The sequence below is a fragment of the Ranitomeya variabilis genome, chromosome 1 (assembly GCF_051348905.1).
Source record: "Ranitomeya variabilis isolate aRanVar5 chromosome 1, aRanVar5.hap1, whole genome shotgun sequence".
NCBI lineage: Eukaryota > Metazoa > Chordata > Amphibia > Anura > Dendrobatidae > Ranitomeya > Ranitomeya variabilis.
Genome location: NC_135232.1, coordinates 685,708,571 through 685,729,348, shown reverse-complemented (window position 1 = coordinate 685,729,348; position 20,778 = coordinate 685,708,571). Strand labels below are relative to the sequence as shown.

At 45.3% G+C, this 20,778-nt stretch overlaps 1 protein-coding gene across 3 annotated transcripts in view; it reads left to right on the top strand.

The window, feature by feature from the left end:
• PPP2R5E (protein phosphatase 2 regulatory subunit B'epsilon) overlaps nt 1-20,778 on the top strand; it is an 80,662-nt gene that overhangs the window by 8,542 nt on the left and 51,342 nt on the right. For 2 of the 3 annotated variants that reach the window (XM_077265868.1, XM_077265883.1), the window contains exon 2: nt 12,093-12,256. In XM_077265868.1, coding sequence (XP_077121983.1) covers nt 12,100-12,256 — 157 coding nt within the window. In that variant the 5' untranslated portion in view covers nt 12,093-12,099. The remainder of the gene's footprint in view (nt 1-12,092; nt 12,257-20,778) is intronic. The other variant, XM_077265875.1, reaches the window with a different exon arrangement.

Genomic DNA, 20,778 nt, shown 5'->3' with positions numbered 1-20,778 from the left:
CATTGCCGAGCTTCAAATGGAGTGTTGTATATCCACTACCACCGGACTTTGGAGAAAACGTGCTGTTATGGATCACTCTTCTCTCTCTGGCGTTTGGTGACTGCCAGAACGTTACCTGCCTGACTGCTTTGTGCCCTCTGTACGGTTTGGTGGAGGAGGGATAACGCTATGGGCTTGTGTTTCAGGTGTCGGCCTCTTAGTTAATGTGAAGGGAAACCTTAATGTTTCAGCATATGAGACCTTGTGGACAATTGTAGTTTCCAGCTTTGCGGAAACGGTTTGGGAAATACCCTTCTGTGCTCCCCAGCGCATCAGATCCATACAGACATGGTTGTGGGAATTTGGTGGAAGAACAGGACTGGTCGCACAGAGTCTTGACCTCAACCCCATCCAACTTCTTTGGGTGGAACTAGACCTGAGATGTTGGGGAGAGGCCGGGCTCACAATCAGTGTCTGATCTCACAAATGTTCTTCTGGATGAAGGGGAAAAAATTCCTACAGACCTTTCCAAAACCTTGTAGAAAAACCTCCCAGATGAGCAGGAGATGTTATAGCTGCAGAGCGACCAACTCCAGATTAAGGACACGCTCCCTGTATGGACACAAGTGTTGGACGTCTCCACACTACACTTACGGGAGCTTTTATCATGGCCCACTGTAAAGTAATATACATTAAAGAATCACTCCTCCTTTTCCTCCTCCCATCAAAGTTTTTATCCTCTTAATATATTGTAGTCATCTTATTATATAGCACTGTGTACTTCAAATTGCTCATTTACCTTTCTACTAAACTAATTCTTCTCTTTCCTCTGCTCTATGTAGAAACAGTATGTCTCTTGTTCCTGCATTTATCATTCCCCTCTTCAACTCCTGACTAGTGATGAGTGAGTATATTCGTTACTCGAGATTTCCCGAGCACGCTCGGGTGTCCTCCGAGTATTTTTTAGTGTTAGGAGATTTAGTTTTCAGCGCTGCAGCTGAATGATTTACAGCTATTAGCCAGCTTGATTACATGTGAGGCTTCCCTAGCAACCAGGCAACCCCCACAGGTACTTATGCTAGCTAACATATGTAAATCATTCAGCTGTGGCAATAAAAACTAAATCTCCGAGCACTTACAAATACTCTGAGACCCCCCCGAGCATGCTCGGGAAATCTCGAGCAACGAGTATACTCACACATCACTACTCCTGACCCAATTGCTCCCTCCTCCTCTCTCTGACAGAGACTTTTGCAGGGACCCATGATTCATGCAGAGAACATTGACCTCTTGTTCCTACATAGAGCTTAGAAGGATTCAATTAGTCAGTTTTCATGTCATAGACCTAATGGAAAAGAGAAGAATTAGCTTGGTCGAAAGGCTAAATGAGCAATTGTAAGTACACAGTGCTACATAATATGATGACTGCAAAGTTTGATGGGAGGAGGAAGAGGAGAGCTTCTTTAATGTCTATTAATTTACAATGGGACATGATAAAAGCTCTTGTCTGTAGTGTGGAGATGTCCAACACTTGTGTCCATACAGTGTGTAATATTGGAACTGATACTGAATGTGATGCTGATACTTCATGGATGTGGTTATTCGTTTCTAGATCTCTTATTTTTGGGGCACCCTGGTTTGATAAAAGGTTAAATTAGATGGCACAATGAGGATTTTGTTCCTGGTGGAGTCTGCGGTGCTGGGGGCAGTGTTGCATGGCTCTGTGTATTGGTGACTGTGACAACGTGCTGCCTATATAGAGATCAATGGAAAACTCCACTGCTGCCTCCCTGATTCTTGCACATTGTAATGGGGTGAGGGGGAAGAGAGACCTCTGTTGTGGCCAAACTTTTTTGCTTGTAATTGGAGTGGCTCACTGCTAGATGCCATCCGTTTTATCCCTATGACGGATTGTGCAAGTGCAGCAGCTGCAGAGTACAGGCTGCCCTCCACATTGTCAGTCTTCTTAGGGTAGTAATAAAGAATTGCTTGTAAACCAGGTTTCTTTATTAAAAAAAAAAAAAAAACCTGAAAAGGAGACATTTCACCTGCTTCATCCACTGCGCTCCCCCTATGGTCTTCTCCCCAGTTTTGTGAAGACCTGCTGCACATGCACATTTGATCGTTGCAACCTATTATGGGCCTCCGTGATCACCCCAGTTCTTGGTGTGCATTGCAGAAGACTTTTGAGGTCAGTGATTGGCTGCAGCGGTCACACATGCTCATATGCACCTGTGCCTCATCATCACAGCTGGAAATTTATTTATTTTTTGTCTCAGTCCCTCCCGTTAGCTAATTTTTTTTTTTTTACTACTCCTGGAAGAATTCTTTAGGCTATATTCACATGTTGTGTATTTGCAGTATTTTTTGTAGCGTCTTTTTTTTTTAAAACACCGTTTCAAATTTACCTTACTTTTTATGGTACCTGCCAAAACTGAGATTTCAGAAATCTCGTGCACACGCTTGTCAGGTTTTTTTTTTTTTTTTTTTTTTAATGACCGAATTAGGCTACGTTCACATTTGCGGTCGGCGCCACAGCGTCGCCGCATGCGTCATGCGCCCCTATATTTAACATGGGGGCGCATGGACATGCGTCGCACTTGCGTTTTGAACCGCATGCGTCCCTGCGGCGCCCGCGTCCGGGCGCAGAGGACGCAGCAAGTTGCATTTTTGCTGCGTCCAAAATCAATGAAAAAAAGGACGCATGCGGCGCAAAACGCAGCGTTGTGCATGCGTTTTGCTGCGTTTTTGTTTGCGTTGTGCGTTGCGGCGCCGACGCTGCGGCGCACAACGCAAATGTGAACGTAGCCTTAGAAATCTGCAGTGTGGCAATTGTTTAAGCGCTTTTGCAGCTTTTTTTTTGTCCCCAATAAGAAAGTGAAAAAACATATCTAAGTGTTTTTGCAGTGTTCTTGGTGAATAAAACTAACTTTATTAGGCATGTACTGCAGAAAAATCTCACAACTTATCCACACCAAAAAAATGCTGAAAATCCAGACTTTTTGAACAGTTTTTTTTTTTTTTTTTTTTAATATTACAGCCAAGAGAACAGGTTTTGGCTTCTGAAATAAAATGGCAAAAACACAACATTAAAGGGACTCTCCATGACGCTGGGTAATTGGGCAGCCTGCTGTAAGACGTGCGGCTGTGGAAGTCATAGACTCTTGTACGGACGAGCTGTCGCTCTTTTATTGTGAGCATCTCCGAGACTGGGCTCCAAGTAGTCACAAATGATCCATTGCATGGAGTATCCCTTTAACATGGTTTGTAGCCTTGCTCTAAGTTTGCACTGCTCCATGTCCATCATGTAGGATATTGATGTGCAGCTCTAGGTCTCTGGGGTCTCCTCCTTCCCCTGGTGCACAGGACCCCATGAAGTGCTCACACACATTGCCCCCGGTCCCGCCGACAGTTGGGCGTTCTGTGACCCCTTTCTCAGCCTGCGGTGGTTATAGATGTAGTTTTGCTTATCTTGCACCTCTGATGCAATCAGGAAGCCGTGGCCCTTGAATCTTAGCTGTGGCCCCAGGTTACATTCAGGCTCCCCCAATAATGACAGGTTGGCCGGGGCCGCTCTAGAGCGTGCATTGCCCTGTGTGACATTACACCAGGCTGTGGTGCTGATTTATGCCTTGCTATTCAGGTTATTTTGGTTGGGAGCTATGTTCTGCACAGTCAGTCTTTTTCTTCTTCTTCTTCCCCTCCGCCTCTTGCACTTGTTTCCCCCATTACGTACAAGCACATTATGGCTCGAGTGGTACGCCTGCCCTCCCGCATACCTAGCATAGATGCACGGCGAGCAGCACAAACTGCAATTACAGGAAAATCACGTTTGTTGTTTCTCACGTGGAATCGCTGCTGAATGAACAGATGAATTCCACCGTTTTACAGCGTGCGCCAGGTTGGAAGGGGTTAGGAAATATTACGCTATTTGTGGCCTTAATAATTGATAAGGCAGGTGATAGAAAGTGCTACTAAATATACACTAAGCACGTGTGTACAGGCCTCAATGCCTGCTGCCCATTGTATATGGTGTGGCTATAGTAGATTGGACACTTGCTGCTGTGCTCCTGAATCTCTGCAGAGGGTGTACGGGCAGCCGTCACAGGCCTGGCATTACACGTGGCACAGGGTAGGTGAGGGGGGTGAAGTGTCTAAGAGCCGAGCCACTGCAAGAGCAGATTTGGCTACCGGAGTGTAGTGCTAGGTCTACACAGGACCGAATTGCTGCAGATTTGTAAAATCCTCAGCAGATTACATCACCAAACATGAGCACGAGAGGTTACAAATTTCAACCACATTCTGCCAACTGCATCCTGTTTGGAAATTGGCAAACAATGCGGATTTTCACCAGATTACACCACTGTTAACGCCAGGTGAAATCTGCAAAGTGATCTTCATTCAATGCCTGCAGATTTTTCTGGATTCGCTGTGAGCTGCTGCAGATTTTCCATTGGAAAAATTCTCCATGGGTGGACTTGTGAAAAAAGCAGGTGATATCTAAATTGGCAAGGGTCTGACTGCGGACACCTGCACTGATCAGTCCGACTGGGCGCTTTCAGCGTACACGTGTGACCACTGCTGCATTCATTCCCTATAGGGCTGTTGAGTCCATAGACATAAACATGGCATGTTCAGCCAACGTGGGTGTGCATGACTGTGCGGGACTCTGGGGTGCTAGCTGCTGGAGTAGCCATCCTTGGAAACACAGGAAAGGGCTGAAGTGCTACGATTTCACTTTCAGAAAATAGTTTAGTAATGTGCTTCATCATTTCCCCTGTAAGCTCCTCCAGAACATTGCATATGGCACGTAACGGCTCCCATACATAGGTCCTTAGTCAGGGAAGCTAATGAACAGCTTTTTATCCCCTGACAATCCCATCAGGCCGTCCAGAGACTGGCTGACTACGAAGAATAAGGACCGCTCCAGTCTGCCGGTGTGAGAATTGCTGTCACTTAGTGGGAAAACCCCAGTGGAGCACCAACCCCTATCTGATATTTTTGTTCCCTACTGGGGTCTCACAACGTGTAATATAGGGCAGATCTGGCCTCAGTATGACATGTCCAGGACATAAAGGATCTGCTGGTAAAGTCTTGGCACCTTAAAGGGTCTTGTGTAGTCCATGCCTTGATGAGTTGGAGATGTTTTTGATGTCACGGGGGGGGTCTATGAAATATTGGACAAGTGCTATGGCTGATGTGTGTATTAGGTCATTTTATTGCTGCCTGTATACAGAGAGCGCTCCCTCCGTACAACGCTCCTCTATTCCACTACTTTCTCTCTCCTTCCCCCTAGAGCCCATTGATCGGTCCGAGAGGCGCATGCTAGAAAACTGTCTCCATCTCCACTGCTGCCTCTGCTTTTAGAATTAAAATCAAGTACCCCTCTGAATTGGGGGGATTCAGTAGTGCAAAGTTTCTAAAGCTCCAAACCATTCCATAGGGCCCTACTATCCGAAATCTTGATTTTTCCCGTGTGTATTCTACTCTAAGCTTGCCTCTTACACCACATGCATTACTTTATACACATGTTACATTTCGATGACCCGACTGTTACTCTGCCTCCGACCACCCAGCATACGGTGGTATCGGAGGTGCCGGCCTTTTTCTCGACTTTGGATGCTGCTTATCCAGTAATACAGAATTTGATTTTACCATCTCAAGGTTTATCCTTTCAGAAATATTAGTGAGAAGTCGTAATTAAAGGGTGGTCTGACCACCAGTCCCGAGAATGAAGGCATTTTTTTCTATTACACTACTTCTTGGCCTAGTATTGGGCTAAGAACCTACAACCTAGTTCCCATCCAGCACCACTGCTGTAAAGGACAGAATATACCGGTCGTTTCTGGAATAGGCCATTATATGACTTATATCCTGCATTATTTTAATATTTTTTCCAGTTTTCCCCTGTGCATGCTCAGCTTCTAACTTGCAGTTGTTAGTGGGTGGAAACCAGCTGCTATGATCTCTCCCATACATAGCACATGCAGACATGAAGGATTCCCGCTCCCCTGTCTCTATGACCCAGAATTGGTAAAATAACATTTAGGCCTTGTTCACACGATCCTTTTTTCCCTGCGGATTTTTCATGTCCTGATTTCTGAAAACCGCAGTGCAAAAGCTGCGGTGGTTTTCACTGCGGTTTTCAGTCCTTTTTCTACTGCGGATTCCACTGCGGGTTTCCAGCTGCTTTTTCCTATTGGTGCAGGTGGAAAACAGCAGCGGAATCCACAGAAAGAATTGACATGGTACTTCTTTTTTTCCGCAGGAAATCAGCGCGGATTTTCCAGCGGAAAAAAGGATCGTGGGAACAGCGTTTTTTTTTTTTTTCCTTTGGGTAACATTGTACTGTACCCTGCATGGAAAAAGGATGCGGATCCGCAGCTGCAAATCCGCTGCGGATCCGCAGTAAAAACCGCATCGTGTGAACATAGCCTGAAAATGGTTCTCCACTTTAGAAAAGTCATTGATTTATTTTTTTATATGAATGTACCTTTTATTTTTTTTCTAATGCTTGTTTGGCTATTACTTCACCTGTCCCCCATAACAGAACTTTTTTTTGCCAGCTATGGGGCACGTTATGGAGCATAGAGTGGGTGGATGAGCAGCAAAAGCCTGACACTGTACGTATTAAATAGAAACGTTGCCCATGAGTAATGTATAGCGGAAGTGCATTTACTTGGATTGTGTCCTGAGAACATAAGCACATTGGTGGGGGTCTGTTCCACATTTTGTAATGTCTTTTTCAGTCTGAAGGGAGAGCTGCTTTGCATGCTTAGGGTCTGTACCTGTCCTGGTACTATATACCCTGCCATTTCTCTAAATATTGGCCGTGTACTACTCCTTTCCCCTGCAGCATCTGACATCCCGTTTCGACGAGCAGGAGTTGCACCAATCTCTTACTGTCGGTTGTCAGTGCCTTTTGGGTACGTTCCGGTAGTGGGGAGCAATTCGGCAGCGCCATCAGCAGGAACACATCAGCATTTTTTTTTTTTTTTTTTTACATCAAAAGTTTTATTTAGCTGATCGATGCATGATCGAGCGCAATCTAGCGATCACTTTGATATATTTCTAGACTTTTCCTCATCTTCTGTATTGTGAGTCCAAACAAGAGACAATACCCAGCGGCACTGATCCTTTTCGCTTTCATAGTGCCTGCACTTCAGATGGATCTTTCACTTTTTATGTAGACAGGAGGTTTATACGGCGACAAGTGAATTACAAAACTCAAGCCCAGTCCCGAGAGAGAGGAATCCAGCAGCACGGACGCTCTTCTGGTGCTTTTATTATTACGTATTCATTACATTGCTGTGTGCTCCGGAGGACAAGTGCACCCAGTGGCCAATGGCTGCTTCTGTGCCCGCGTGCTTTCTCAGGCCTTGAAGCGGCGTGCGTGCATGGATTCTGCCTCGGATGCATACATTCGTTGCTTTGAGTTCACATACTACATCTTGAATGGAGAGAATTTCCCTTTATATTACATCTTTGATTCAGAAAGAGGATGGATGCCATTGTTGTTTGACCCAGAAATAAACCCACCGACTAATCCTTAAAGGGGTTGTCCGGTGAAGACATTGATTTGTGGAGGTCCGACTGCCGGGACCTGCACCAGTTGTCAGAACGCGGAATTTTTATCCCGTTAAAAGGGAGCGACCGTACACCTGTTCGATTGCTATGCCATTTATCCCTCATGCGGCGATTTCCAGCAGCCCCAAAGAGAGATGAATTCAGTGATCTGACCTGCCGCTTCACTTTGGTATTGGGTATAAAAATGGCCAATCTGGGCTTAAAATTCCACAATCAGATAAGTAGTGACTAGTGAAGAGCAGATAGGTGTTATCTGAGCATGCTCGGGCGCTAACAGACTGTATTTGGCGTGCTGGAAGAATATGTTTGAGTCCCTCACGGCTGTTGGCTACAGCACAAGCAGGGATTACCTGTTTAAGACAATCCCTGCATATGTTGTGGCTGTCGCACAGCCGCGGGGACTCGCATATTTTCTGAGAATGCCGAAGTCACTCAGTTAGCACCGGAGCATGCTGAGATAGCACCTTATCCAAGCACGTTCGCTCATCACTAGTAGGGACCCCTCACTGCTCAGGTAGTTATCGCCTATTCTCTGGATATAACTCCTTTTCACCAGACAACCTCTTTAAAGGGATCCTGTCAGAAGGATTTTACTACTGTATAACTGTATTGATCTGAGCACAACAATAAATATGAAAGTAGTTTTGTAGTAATCCAGTGTGGCATGCAAATTAGTCTGGAAGTGCATTGGGGCGTGTCCTTGCACCCCAAGTGCAGCGATCTGCTCTCAGTGCATATATGCATGTGGTCTTGCAGTGTGATTTCTCAGCGCAGGAACATCGGATTACTACAAAACTAGTCTCATTTTTATTGTTGTGCTAGGACCTATACAGCGGCACTGCTGGTTACAAGAGTTGGCCTTGGGAAATTGCCTTGTCAGGTTCTTTTTAACAAGGTAGTGATAAATGCTAAACGCCCACAGCAAGCTGCTTGGTTACAGCCACAGTTCACACTACGGGTCTACCCAGAGTCAAGCTGATAGCAGGAGGGAGCAATAAAGCTAAAATGACCGTTCAGGCCAGGTTCATATGGGTTAACCTTGAAAAATCTTATGGTGAATTGCTTGTATCAATGTTTCTCCCCTCGATGCAGTGAAGGAAAAATCTGCACCAGACGGGTCTGACTTGTAGCCTGAACACAGACCTCCACCATTTGCTATATTAGGGAGCTTGTGGCCCACCGCTGATGCAAATCGGAGACTCAGGGCCACCTGCTTTTTGTTATGGATGATGATGGTTTCATGACCAAACAGAAAAGACCCAATCCTGTTTATTTCATACTTAACTCTTTAGTGCCATGAGGTTCTTTATTTTTGCTGCACCATTGTCCCTGCAGCGCTCTCCTGTCCCGCATACGAAAAATATTCTGCCTCACTTTTGTGGAAAAGCTTTCCCTATCTGCCCCGATGGGACCTGATCCCATCCTTGGCCTCCCGAGCAGAGCCGTGCTGTGTCAGATCCGAAACCCATGTTCTTTACTCTGATACCCATTTGTGCTTTGTCAGTTTTCGGTTTTTGGCTGTACATATATGATGCTATTAATTAGTGGCTAATGCAAAGAATTCAGTGCAACAAATCAGGCAGCTGACTTCATGGTAATCATCTAGCTCTTATTATATAACTAGATTTTTCTCTTATCTGTTTTTATCTTCTGCAGTTGAATGATATAGAATATATATAATACATTTTTTCTGTCCATGATGTGTCTGGTTACATACGGTAATTCAGAGAGGCTTCTCCGCAATGTGAACTACAGGAAACATTACACAAAATACTAATTTATTTCTATGGGACTGTTTTGTGGGCATGCTTTGTGACCTGTGCAGAGAGCTTAATGCATGGAGGAGGGCTTTAAAGCGTAGATTTTGTTGCAGGTGATTTTTTTTTTTAATAAGTAGTAGTGTGCACACTATTTGTGGTCATTATATGACTTGTTTCCAGTATTTTTCAGCAGTTTTCCACTCTGCAGGCTTTCTCTAGTTTTCAGTTGTCTCTAAGCTGGTGTATGGAGGCTAGCTGCAATGATGTGTCTCATACACAGCACACACTGACGTGAACCCCGCTCTCCTGTGTCTATGCAGCACATGTTCAGAAGCAGCAGCATGGAGGACATTATACAGCAGTAGTGAGCAGTGTAGCTGTGAATCCAGCATTGTGGTGAGATAAAACACTTACAGGTGGTGCTGCTGTTTTCTAGTATCTCCCTACATCACTCTCCCTTCCTGTGTATATATTCTTCAATTGGCAGCTGTAATATTACACCCCACTCTGCTGTCCGTCCATTTTGACCAGATGAGTAGATGGTGAGTTTACGAGGTAGGGGTGGGAAAGAGAAATGTCTCATAAGTGTAGAAATAAGCAGATTTCTCTGTTAAGATAATTTTTAAAAGTTTTATTTTTCATTTATGCAAAGTCTGTTTAACCAGAGACAGTCAAGCACATAAAGGTCTTACCTAACATTGTCATCCTGTCTGTGATGATAATAAAAACTGCTGAACAGAGCCCCATAGAGCAGGGAGTATCAATTTATGAGGCTGAGTGGGCAATGTGAAGACGGCAAGATTTCAGGGGTTTTCTTATCTAAATAGTGATGTAAAAAATTATTCAAATATTTTCAACATAATGATTTAGTGACACATTGCCTTTATAGAGAAATTCCTGTTTAGGGCTAGGTTCACACAGGTTTCATTTTTCTTCTTGTCGAATGTTAAACTACACACTTTTTTTTTTTTTTTTTTTTTTTTTGTAGCATCTTTATTTGCTGCAAGACTCTCATTTAAAACATAATATATGGGTAATATACCATAATGCATTCTTGTGTGTGTGTGTGTGTGTGTGTGTGTGTGTGTGTGTGTATACACACGCATGCACACACACACTGTATGTGTGCGCATATATATAGAATATATTTTTTGTTTTCATATTTTTGTAAACTTTTTTCATGAATACAATTAAAAAATAATTGAATTACATAAGTTGTAGATTGTATACAATTCTAGCATTTTTCTTTTTTGAAAACCTGTTTTTGTGTTGCACAATTTTAGCATGCTTTTATTTAAGATGCTTTATTTCACCTGTAACTTTTTTTTTTTTAAAGGGGTTGTCCACTACTGAATAAATCCCTGCTTAACTAATTCAGGGGCCCTTAGACTATAAAAACTCCTAAATGCACACTTTCCTCCCACAGCGGCATCTTTCCATAGATGTCAGTGCTGTTATTCTTGGCTGGTCACCTCTCCTTATTGTGTCTCGTGACCGCTGCAGCTAATCTGAGTTCATCAATATTCAGTCCAGAGTGGATGTCTGCTCTAAAGAAGTAAACTACAACCTAAATGAAAGTGAGCAAATTGACCAGGTCCAGTCTCATGTACAGAGGTGCATCACTGCGATCCTGGAGGGCTATGAAGAGTGCGAAAAAAAAAAAAATGTTCCAGCTTCTGGTAAACTTTTCACAGTAATCTTTATTCCATCAGAAAACGATTAAAAAATATGGTGAACAGGAGCAAGCGACACGTTTCGAACATGGTTGTTCTTTATCAAGCTAGGATATGAAGCAGTCCAGTCATATGTTGACTGCCTGTCCATCAGTTTTCCTGAAAAAAACCAAAAAAAAACCCCCCTTTTGAGTATTTCTTGGAGTTTTCGGGAGTTTTGTTTTAATTTGCCCCAATGTTCATGTAGATGTTGAGAGTTGTACTCTCACCACTGCCGGCGAGTCAGACATTAGCCAGGAGATGTGTGTAGGTTAATGCATTGAATGACACTTTCTTTCTTGTGATGTCAAGATTGGAAAAAATGGCTGGCATTATCGAAGCTGTACAGTAAAGTCACACGCTACAGATTTGTTGCAGGTGAATGGCATAGTTTTCAGGTGCTTACACCCTGCCACTTGGGTGTTTTTTTGGTGGCCATGTGTTGTGCAAGTAGCGATAATGGGCCAACCATACGCCTTATGGAGTGAGGCTTAGACCGCGTCGTTAACGTACATATACTAAGTCACGTACATACAGTACTGGTAATTTAATTAAGGTAGTTAGATTTTCATCTGTTAATAAGCCTTGACGGCAACACAAAGGTAAACTGAACACTTCAGCAAATAGATTTGCAGGACCCTGGTCAAGCGACCACTTTAATAGTTCATGGCCACCAGACCAGAGCCCTGCAAATATCCTCCTAACCATCAGCATGCTTTGCACAATGTCGTCATTCATGCGTCACGCCACATTTATACCGTCGCATCAGGCCAACAAATCTGGAGTCGCAAGGGAGGTAGAAGGAGGTTGGCTGATGGCGGAGCTTAGATCAGGGTCCTCTGAATAGTTTTGCTCAACCCTAGAAAATATGAATTGGTGTGCAGCAGCTGACCGGGATCTCCCCACAGTCCTCCTCCTGTCGGCTGGATGATGGCATTGTTAAGTTATATAAATCTGGTATGCTATAAGGAAACTGTTAACAAGCAGGTCACTATCCAGGCAAATGCAAATTGATCATTACTGATTGATTTATTTTTTGTCATCTTGTCTCCAGTAGGGATATGTCCTCAGCACCAACCACTCCTCCATCAGTGGATAAAGTAGACGGATTTTCACGGAAGTCCGTCAGAAAAGCCCGGCAGAAGAGGTCGCAGAGCTCTTCACAGTTTCGGTCTCAGGGCAAGCCTATAGAGTTAACGCCTCTGCCTCTGCTTAAAGGTAAGTGACCGAGCCATGCGGGGAGTGAGAGGAGCCTCTGACACTGTGGGTGGTGTTCCTGTGTAAACCTATGGTGGATGCCACCTCATAGACTCACCGGCCGGATGGGCCCTCAATATACAGATGGGGGCTTTCTTAGTTACTTCACACAGTGTAATTATTCTTAATTGCAGCATCCATCAGAGCTGACCTATTTACATAATCAAGTGTCTGATCATGAAATTCTCAATGTGTGCGTTCAATAAGCATCTTACCTCTGCATGTGGAGCCACTGTACGGCGCATGGTGCACCTCCAGCCTGAACATGTCAATACCACATCCTTGGGAAGCCAGCTGCTGATGATCCTGTGATCGCGGCGGATGATCCTGTGATCGTGGCTGATGATCCTGTGATCGCCGCTGTGGCCTGGAGTGGATTTATTTCGAACAGTTATATAGACATAGGATTTGATTGGTTTAGTTTTGCTGTTACGTTTATTATATCTTTTTGTCATTGTTTTTGCTAGTGGGTATAATGGTACAGCATTGTATACTTTTTGAGTGGTAAAAATAGTAACAAACTTGGCCTAAAAAAAAAAGGACCACCAATGTAAACGGAACCTTTAAAGGGGTTGTCCACTTCCAGGTCAACCCCTTCTCAATATAAATGTTTGGCTAGGTGGAGCTGCTGGGGCATATGTTGGGTAATGTAGGGTTACTGAGGGGGTCATTAGTTAAATGGCCACTTGTGACATTTATGGAAGGTTCCAGTCCAGCAGGACAGTAGCAACAAGTTTAGAGGGGCCCTCAGTTGTGTCAGAGGGGTCTCAAGTAATGCACCTGTGTGTTCTGAAGTCTTCAGACCACAACCCCTTTAAATGGCACGAATATTGTGTGATTCCAGTTACTCGCATGGAGGCTAGCCATACATCTACCCTTTAAATTGTGGTAATAGCTATCTATTAAATGGGTTTTCAAATTTTGTGAAACCTCAATTCTCCGGCTGCAGTTTAAAAAAAACAAAACAAACTTTTCTTTACTCCTCTTCCCCATAGCATCGACAGCCCTGCACCCAATCAGGGAACTTGGCGTCTCTGCCCAAATTGACTGCACTGATTGGCCGCGGCACTGCAACAATGACAGATGCAGGGAATGGTGGCACTGGACTCAAGGAGGAAAAAAAAAATGTTGTTTTCAACCAACTGCTCCTGGGGATGGTTCTCCAAAATTGTAAAACCACTTTTAATTCAAAGAATAAAGTAAAAAAGGTACTCCAGCGTAGAAAAATATAAAACTTTGTCTTTCATGGAAAAAATTCATAAAAACAAGCACAATGCGGACAACATAGATCCCAGAGAGCTACCAACTGACGCGTTTCAACACTCTGGTCTTAATCATGGAGTGATGATTAAGACCGGAGTCTCGAAACGTGTCAGTTGGTAGCTCTCTGGGATCTGTGTGTTGTCCACATTGTGCCTGTTTTTATGATTTTTTTCCATTAAAGATGAAGTTTTTGTCTACGCTGGAGTACTTTTTTTTTCTTCTTCAGTCTTTGGAACTTGCACGCCCAAGCTCCGTTCGTGGAACTCATTTTTGGAAAGAGTGCAAATGGTGAGCTGACTTCTCCCATTCCTTATTACTTCTTTATATGCTTTTAATTATTCATTCCTCATTCATCTGTACGATCAGTTCAGCTGAGAAGTTGAGTAAGTCGTTGTCAGACTCCTATGGCAGCTGCTCATCTCTAGAGGTAACTAAAAGATGGCGCTCTGAAATTGACCGTGCTCCGTACTTTTCTCTCACTATTCCTCTCAGATCGGCCAGTTTGGGTAACTTTACCTATGTGTTTGGACGCCTTTTATGGTTGCGATTAAATAATCTGCTCTTGTAGCCACTAACGTGGATTGGAGTAACTTTGTAAGATTCCGGGGGCGTCACTCTGGCCCTCGTCGGGGGCGTCACTCTGGCCCTCGTCGGGGGCGTCACTCTGGCCCTCGTCGGGGGCGTCACTCTGGCCCTCGTCGGGGGCGTCACTCTGGCCCTCGTCGGGGGCGTCACTCTGGCCCTCGTCGGGGGCGTCACTCTGGCCCTCGTCGGGGGCGTCACTCTGGCCCTCGTCGGGGGCGTCACTCTGGCCCTCGTCGGGGGCGTCACTCTGGCCCTCGTCGGGGGCGTCACTCTGGCCCTCGTCGGGGGCGTCACTCTGGCCCTCGTCGGGGGCGTCACTCTGGCCCTCGTCGGGGGCGTCACTCTGGCCCTCGTCGGGGGCGTCACTCTGGCCCTCGTCGGGGGCGTCACTCTGGCCCTCGTCGGGGGCGTCACTCTGGCCCTCGTCGGGGGCGTCACTCTGGCCCTCATCGGGTGGCTGCGGGAAGGCAGTAGGCAGTTCACGGGCCGACAAAGGGAGGCTGCGGGAAGGCAGGAGGCAGTTCACGGGTGGGCCTATTGTGACTGCGGGAAGGCAGGAGGCAGGTCACGGGTGGGTCTAGGGTGGCTGCGGGAAGGCGGTTCACTGGCCGGCCTAGGGTGGCTGCGGGAAGGCGGCTCACGGGCCGGCCTAGGGTGGCTGCGGGAAGGCGGCTCACGGGCCGGCCTAGGGTGGCTGCGGGAAGGCGGTTCACGGGCCGGCCTAGGGTGGCTGCGGGAAGGCAGGAGGCAGTTCACGGGTGGGTCTAGGGTGGCTACGGGAAGGCAGGAGGCAGTTCACGGGTGGGTCTAGGGTGGCTACGGGAAGGCAGGAGGCATTTCACGGACGGGCCTAGGGTGACTGCGGGAAGGCTTGCGTCTGGACCAAGGATCTGTGAGTCGATTTGCTCTTATCTAAAATCTTCCCATCTCAGCCTTCATGCTCCAAATTTTTTTTTTCATCCAATAATCTAGATATGCTAGACGGATCCGTCGCATCAGTTTTTCACAATCTGCACCGGATCCGGTTTTTCCGACATTCGCCGGATTGTGCCTGATGCATAACACCTGATGTGTGAAAGTAGCCTAAGTCCCAATCATTTCATATGTTGGCTCCATGTCACATTTGATCCCATGATTGTCCAGCCTAACCCTGCTCATCAGCCATCAAGCAACAGCTCTTCTAAAGTATTGACTATTGGCTCTGCCTAGTTATACACGGATACTGGACTGGGTGCATTGCTAAGCTACATCTGCCTTACGGGGAGGCTTGGAAAGCTGGATGACAGTGACAGGTCAAGTGGCAAGCGTTTGGTTTGTTGCCACTTTCCCAGAAGCTGATGTGACAAATGAAAATAAATGAATTTAAATATATTTTTGGGAGGGTAAAATTGTGTCCAGAAATGGGCGTACTGGGTGACCTGACACTGGGATTAGTTCTCCTTCTGCCTCGGACATGGCCAGCGCTGCACAACAGCTGGAAATACTTGACACTGGCGTGGTCTAATCAATTCTGCATGTTCCTCTAGACCCCACAGGGGATTTGTTCATGTCAGGTCTGTGCTAGAGATCTATAACCCGTCGGGATAATGGGCTGAGAAATGCATGGTGCCCACATGTCAGGGGCAACCATCAGGGCACAAGCATGCGGGCCGGCGGTGATCGTGGGCATCTGTGATTGTACGGTCCCGTCCGCAATCCCCTTAGGCAAGGCGTCCGATTTCATCTGCACATGGCAGCCACACCGTATTTAGTAGCCATGGTCTGCTATAGGATACAGTGAATCCGGGAAGGATAGATTTATTTTTTTTTACTTTCTTTTCCACATTTTGAAGATGAGCAGAACCCCTTCCATGAAATTGGCTGTAGTTCCCCTGCACTTGTGGCCCTTCTTTCTCTGGATCAATAGATGTTCGAGGTCGGATCCACGCCAAGTGTGAAGTGATGGCATATCGTAGCGATCTGCTATAAGAAAGACTTCAGGTTTTGTAGTAGAAGTCCTGTAGTAATCGGATTCCCCAGTGATACAGCCGAGGAAATGGATCTCCGTCAGACAGTGACATCACGCCGATCAGCCAGTCCTCAGGATGTCGACTCCCTTCCATGTTACAGCCAAGTGTGTGCAGATCAGGCTTCTGCTCGCTACGGATGATCCGCGTCAGTTCTCCTCCACTTAGACTTGAATATTAATTGTGTTCTGTCTCTTCAATCACATCCTGTCATTTCTTACAGAGCGATGATTGCTAATCTGTTCACTCCAAGACTTAGGGTATGTGCACACGTTGCGGATTTCTTGCAGAAATTTCCTGAAGAAAACCGGAAATTTTCTGCAAGAAATCCGCATTTTTTTTTTTTGCGTTTTTTTTCCGTTTTTTTTGCGTTTTTTTAGCATTCTGCAAGCGTAATTAGCTTGCAGAATGCTAAAGTTTTCCAAGCGATCTGTAGCATCGCTTGGAAAACTGACTGACAAGTTGGTCACACTTGTCAAACATAGCGTTTGACAAGTGTGACCAACTTGTTACTATAGATGCTGCTTTTGCAGCATCTATAGTAAAAGATAGAACGTTTAAAAATAATAAAAAAAATAAAAAAAATGCTTATACTCACCCGCAGACATCAGATCTCCTCACCGGCGTCCGTTCCGTATAGATGGTGTGTGCGCGCAGGACCTTCCATGACGTCACGGTCACGTGAGCGGTCTCGGCCAATCACAGGACAGTGACGTCATTCGGCAAGGTCCTTCACCGCACACCAGCTACAGGAACCGAAGCCAGCGTGCAGCACAGAGGCGGGAACACTTCGGGGGCCATCAGAGGGTGAGTATAGGACTATTTTTTATTTTAATTCTTATTTTTTTACCAATTATACGGTGCCCAGTCCGTGGAGGAGAGTCTTCTCTCCTCCACCCTGGGTACCAACCGCACATAATCTGCTTACTTCCCGCATCGTGGGCACAGCCCCGTGCGGGAAGTAAGCAGATCAATGGACCCCTAGGTGTGCGGAATCCCCTGCAATTCCGCATTTTAATGAACATGTTGCTTTTTTTTCCGCAATGCAATTTTTTTCGCGGAAAAAAAGGCTACATTTGCACAAAAAATGCGGAATACACTGAAAATAATGGGAGGCATATGTTAGCGTTTTTTTCGCGTTTTTATCACGTTTTTATAGCGAAAAAACGCGAAAAAAACGCGAAAAATACTGAACGTGTGCACATGGCCTTAGAATCGCTGCAGATGCAAAAGATTTAAAGGGGTGACATGCAAAAACAAAATGATATAAAGTGTAAGTTTAGTACCAATTTTTATAGAATAAATATCCTTTAATCCGGCAGCTGAAAATCCTGAGTGTCTGGCAAACGATCACAGTATGTTATAGGAGTACACGTAACCGGGGGCAGGAGACCTGGACAGAGGGAATCAATTAGGAAGAAATTCCTCTGGAGAAAAAAGAATTGCGTATTAGGAGATTTTGTGGTAAAGGAACCCGGTAATTTCAGTGAACCTCTGACCTGTTGTGGGGAGGTCTGGGTGCGGAGACCCCCACCAGTAGCTGGAGGCCTGTCCCATTTTCTCCTGTGGGCTCCCATCATCAGGAGTATAATACAGCCTGTAGACTTCCGGGTTCTAGTGTCCAAACTAATCATAATTTCTTTAAATGTATTGGTGATACAAAATTATAGTCACCATTCAACATTTTACATTGACCGAAAAATGGCAATTCTAATGTTCCTGTGTGGTTTCTTGGGGTGGGGATGCACAGATTAGCTGGACTTTCCTACTCTGGAGACCTAGTCCTGTAGTGATAATCTCCTGCTGATAAAACGCTGATTCTACAGCAAGCTGCTTAGCTAGTGACACATGGCTGGAATACGGCTCTCTTGCCCTTTGTTATGCTTTTGGCAGGTTTATTTGCTATGACATCTGACAGATTCTCTTTAAATTATGCTGCATAATAACAAAAACTTTATCTAAATGAGTTCCCTCTATTCTGGCTCCTGTCTTTTGAGCAGAGGGTATAGCGGTTACAATGAGTGTGTCTCGCTCTGGAGGACCTGTCCATCTTTACATACACAGTCCATTGATCTGAATGGATACAGTGCAATGCTGCTTTTTCCTAGAGGTGGCGCTGCACGGAAATGGGTCCCTTACATCCTGATCATAGCTGATCACTCAGGACCACAGCGGGAGGACACTATAATATATGTATACATGTATGAGCAATCCTACACAGCGTCATCCCAGCTAATTATCCCATACATCACACCGCATCTCCCCTGTAATTGGAGGCTTCTATACACACAGATGGGGATTGACTTGTGAAGAAGCAGAACCTGTTCCAAAAGTCACTTAAAAATAACTACGGTACATATAAAGTGATTGTTGTCTGCGGCCGGGGACGTGTAACGCCGTGCAAACAAAACATTGTGTAAAGCAACACATAACCTTTTTTTGTTCGTGGACCGGCTAACCCAGTTTTATGAGGACAATGAAACCTTAGAACATAGATTTACATACATGGAAAACAAAACCAAATCCTCCATGTAGCTGGGATGGCGCAGAGCTTTATGGCACAGTATGGTGGGCGGTCGGCTGCTGCCGCGCTCAGTCTGGTGCTCGGATCTGCCTCTTTATGGTGGGACTCGTCTTCATTACACGATCCTCATGGATCACTTTGCACATAGTCCTAGAGGTGAATGTATGCTGGTTATGTGTCAAGCCATGCCCTTCATGGGTGCAGACTATGAGTAGGATACTGGCAAGAGGCCTTTACTGCAGGTAAATCCACCTCCAGGGAGTGGCACTTGAGAGCCAGCTGCCTTTTGGAAGGAAACTAATTTGCATAGCATTCTCCGAGAGGCAATTGCATGGCCTAGCAGTGTCCACAAGTTTTTCATCCAAACCCTACCTTGGTCTGCCGTGACAAAAACCCCAAATGCACATCTGCAGATGGGGTTTTATTTTCAACAAGACTCTGGTTTGGCTATTTTTGACTGATTGCAGGGCTTGTTGTAGGCTCAACACTATCTTTATAAGGTAATTCACATAGGTGTCATTGTCTTTATTCTTTGCATATAGTGAGATTGACAAGGCTAAATGTACTGGAATACTCTGTTTTAGGCCAGTCTTACACGTCCAGATAATTCAAAATAAAGAGTTATCCTTGTCCGTGTGCTCACGTAGGCCATCCGTGTGGGATCCGTGTGATGTCTGTGAGTACGTTTTAAGGGTCCGTGTGCTGTCTGTGTGTTGTCCGTGTATTGCAACAATTTTCACAATTTTAACCCTATGGCACGAAAAACGCACACGGATGGCACACGGACAGCATCCGTGTGCGGTACGTGTTTACACGGACCCATTGACTTTAATGGGTCCTTGTGATCCGTGCGCTCCCACGAACACTGACATGTCTCCGTGTTTTGCAAACGGACACACGGTCTGTGAAAACACGCTGACATCTGCAGAGACACATTTATTGCGGGTGTTGGCTCAAACTTGCTTCAGTCTTGTTCTAGCAGTCAGTTAGTGTCTTCCCTGAGGACTCTTGGAGGATTTCTAGCATAACATCTTGGTGGTCTTCCCAAGCGAAGTGTTTTCTCTCATCCTTTTTCCCTCTCTGTCTATAGTTTTAGTTGGGACTGACTAGTGCCAACCCCGTCCCCTCCCTATATAGGGCCTATTGCTAGGGTCAGGCAGGGATTAGGTTCCTGCTCGGCGATAGGTGTGGAACCTATATAAGGTCTTTTAGGGCAGACAGGGTGATTTTAGATTTACCTAGGGGTCTCTACTCACCCTCTTCCAGCTGTTGTGCACTTATCCTTCATCCAGCGTGACATCTGAGCTCATTACAGCTGTAGAGGGTGTTGCTGAGATCTATACAGCTGTAGGTGGCGGTATGGAGCTGTATACAGCCATATAGAGCAGTACTGAGCTAACAGCTGTAGGGGGTGTTGCTGAGATCTGCACAGCTGTAAGTGGCGATACTGAGCTGTATACAGCCGTAGAGGGTGAGATCATATAAGAAAAATGCATACATAGAACAAATAATATAACAATCTTTATTAGAAAAAAGAGGAAGGATTTAATCCTTATAAAACATACAAAAAGCTAAAACTGGTAACCACAAATATGTTCAAATTGTGAGCCAAAAGGATATGTGACACCATTACTGAGCAGGTAATATGGCAGAAAAATAGGAGTACAATATAAATTACCAAATATGTTGCTATCACTATGATAGTACTAAGTGGGACTGCAAGCACACAGTCATTACATCTTATTGTCAACCACTATATCAAGCCACCATGGCGTGCGCCAGTAACCACCAAACAGACCTACGTATATCAAGTTAGCCCCTGGGGCTGTGGCACAATCTCCTGAGCTTTGGTAAGGCACTATGTATCCTCCTTTGATTGTGTAGTACTTTATATGTTGCTGCTAACTTGATATACGTAGGTCTGTTTAGTGGTTACTGGCGCACGCCATGGTGGCTTGATATAGTGGTTGACAATAAGATGTAATGACTGTGTGCTTGCAGTCCCACTTAGTACTATCATAGTGATAGCAACATATTTGGTAATTTATATTGTACTCCTATTTTTCTGCCATATTACCTGCTTAGTAGTGGTGTCACTTATATCC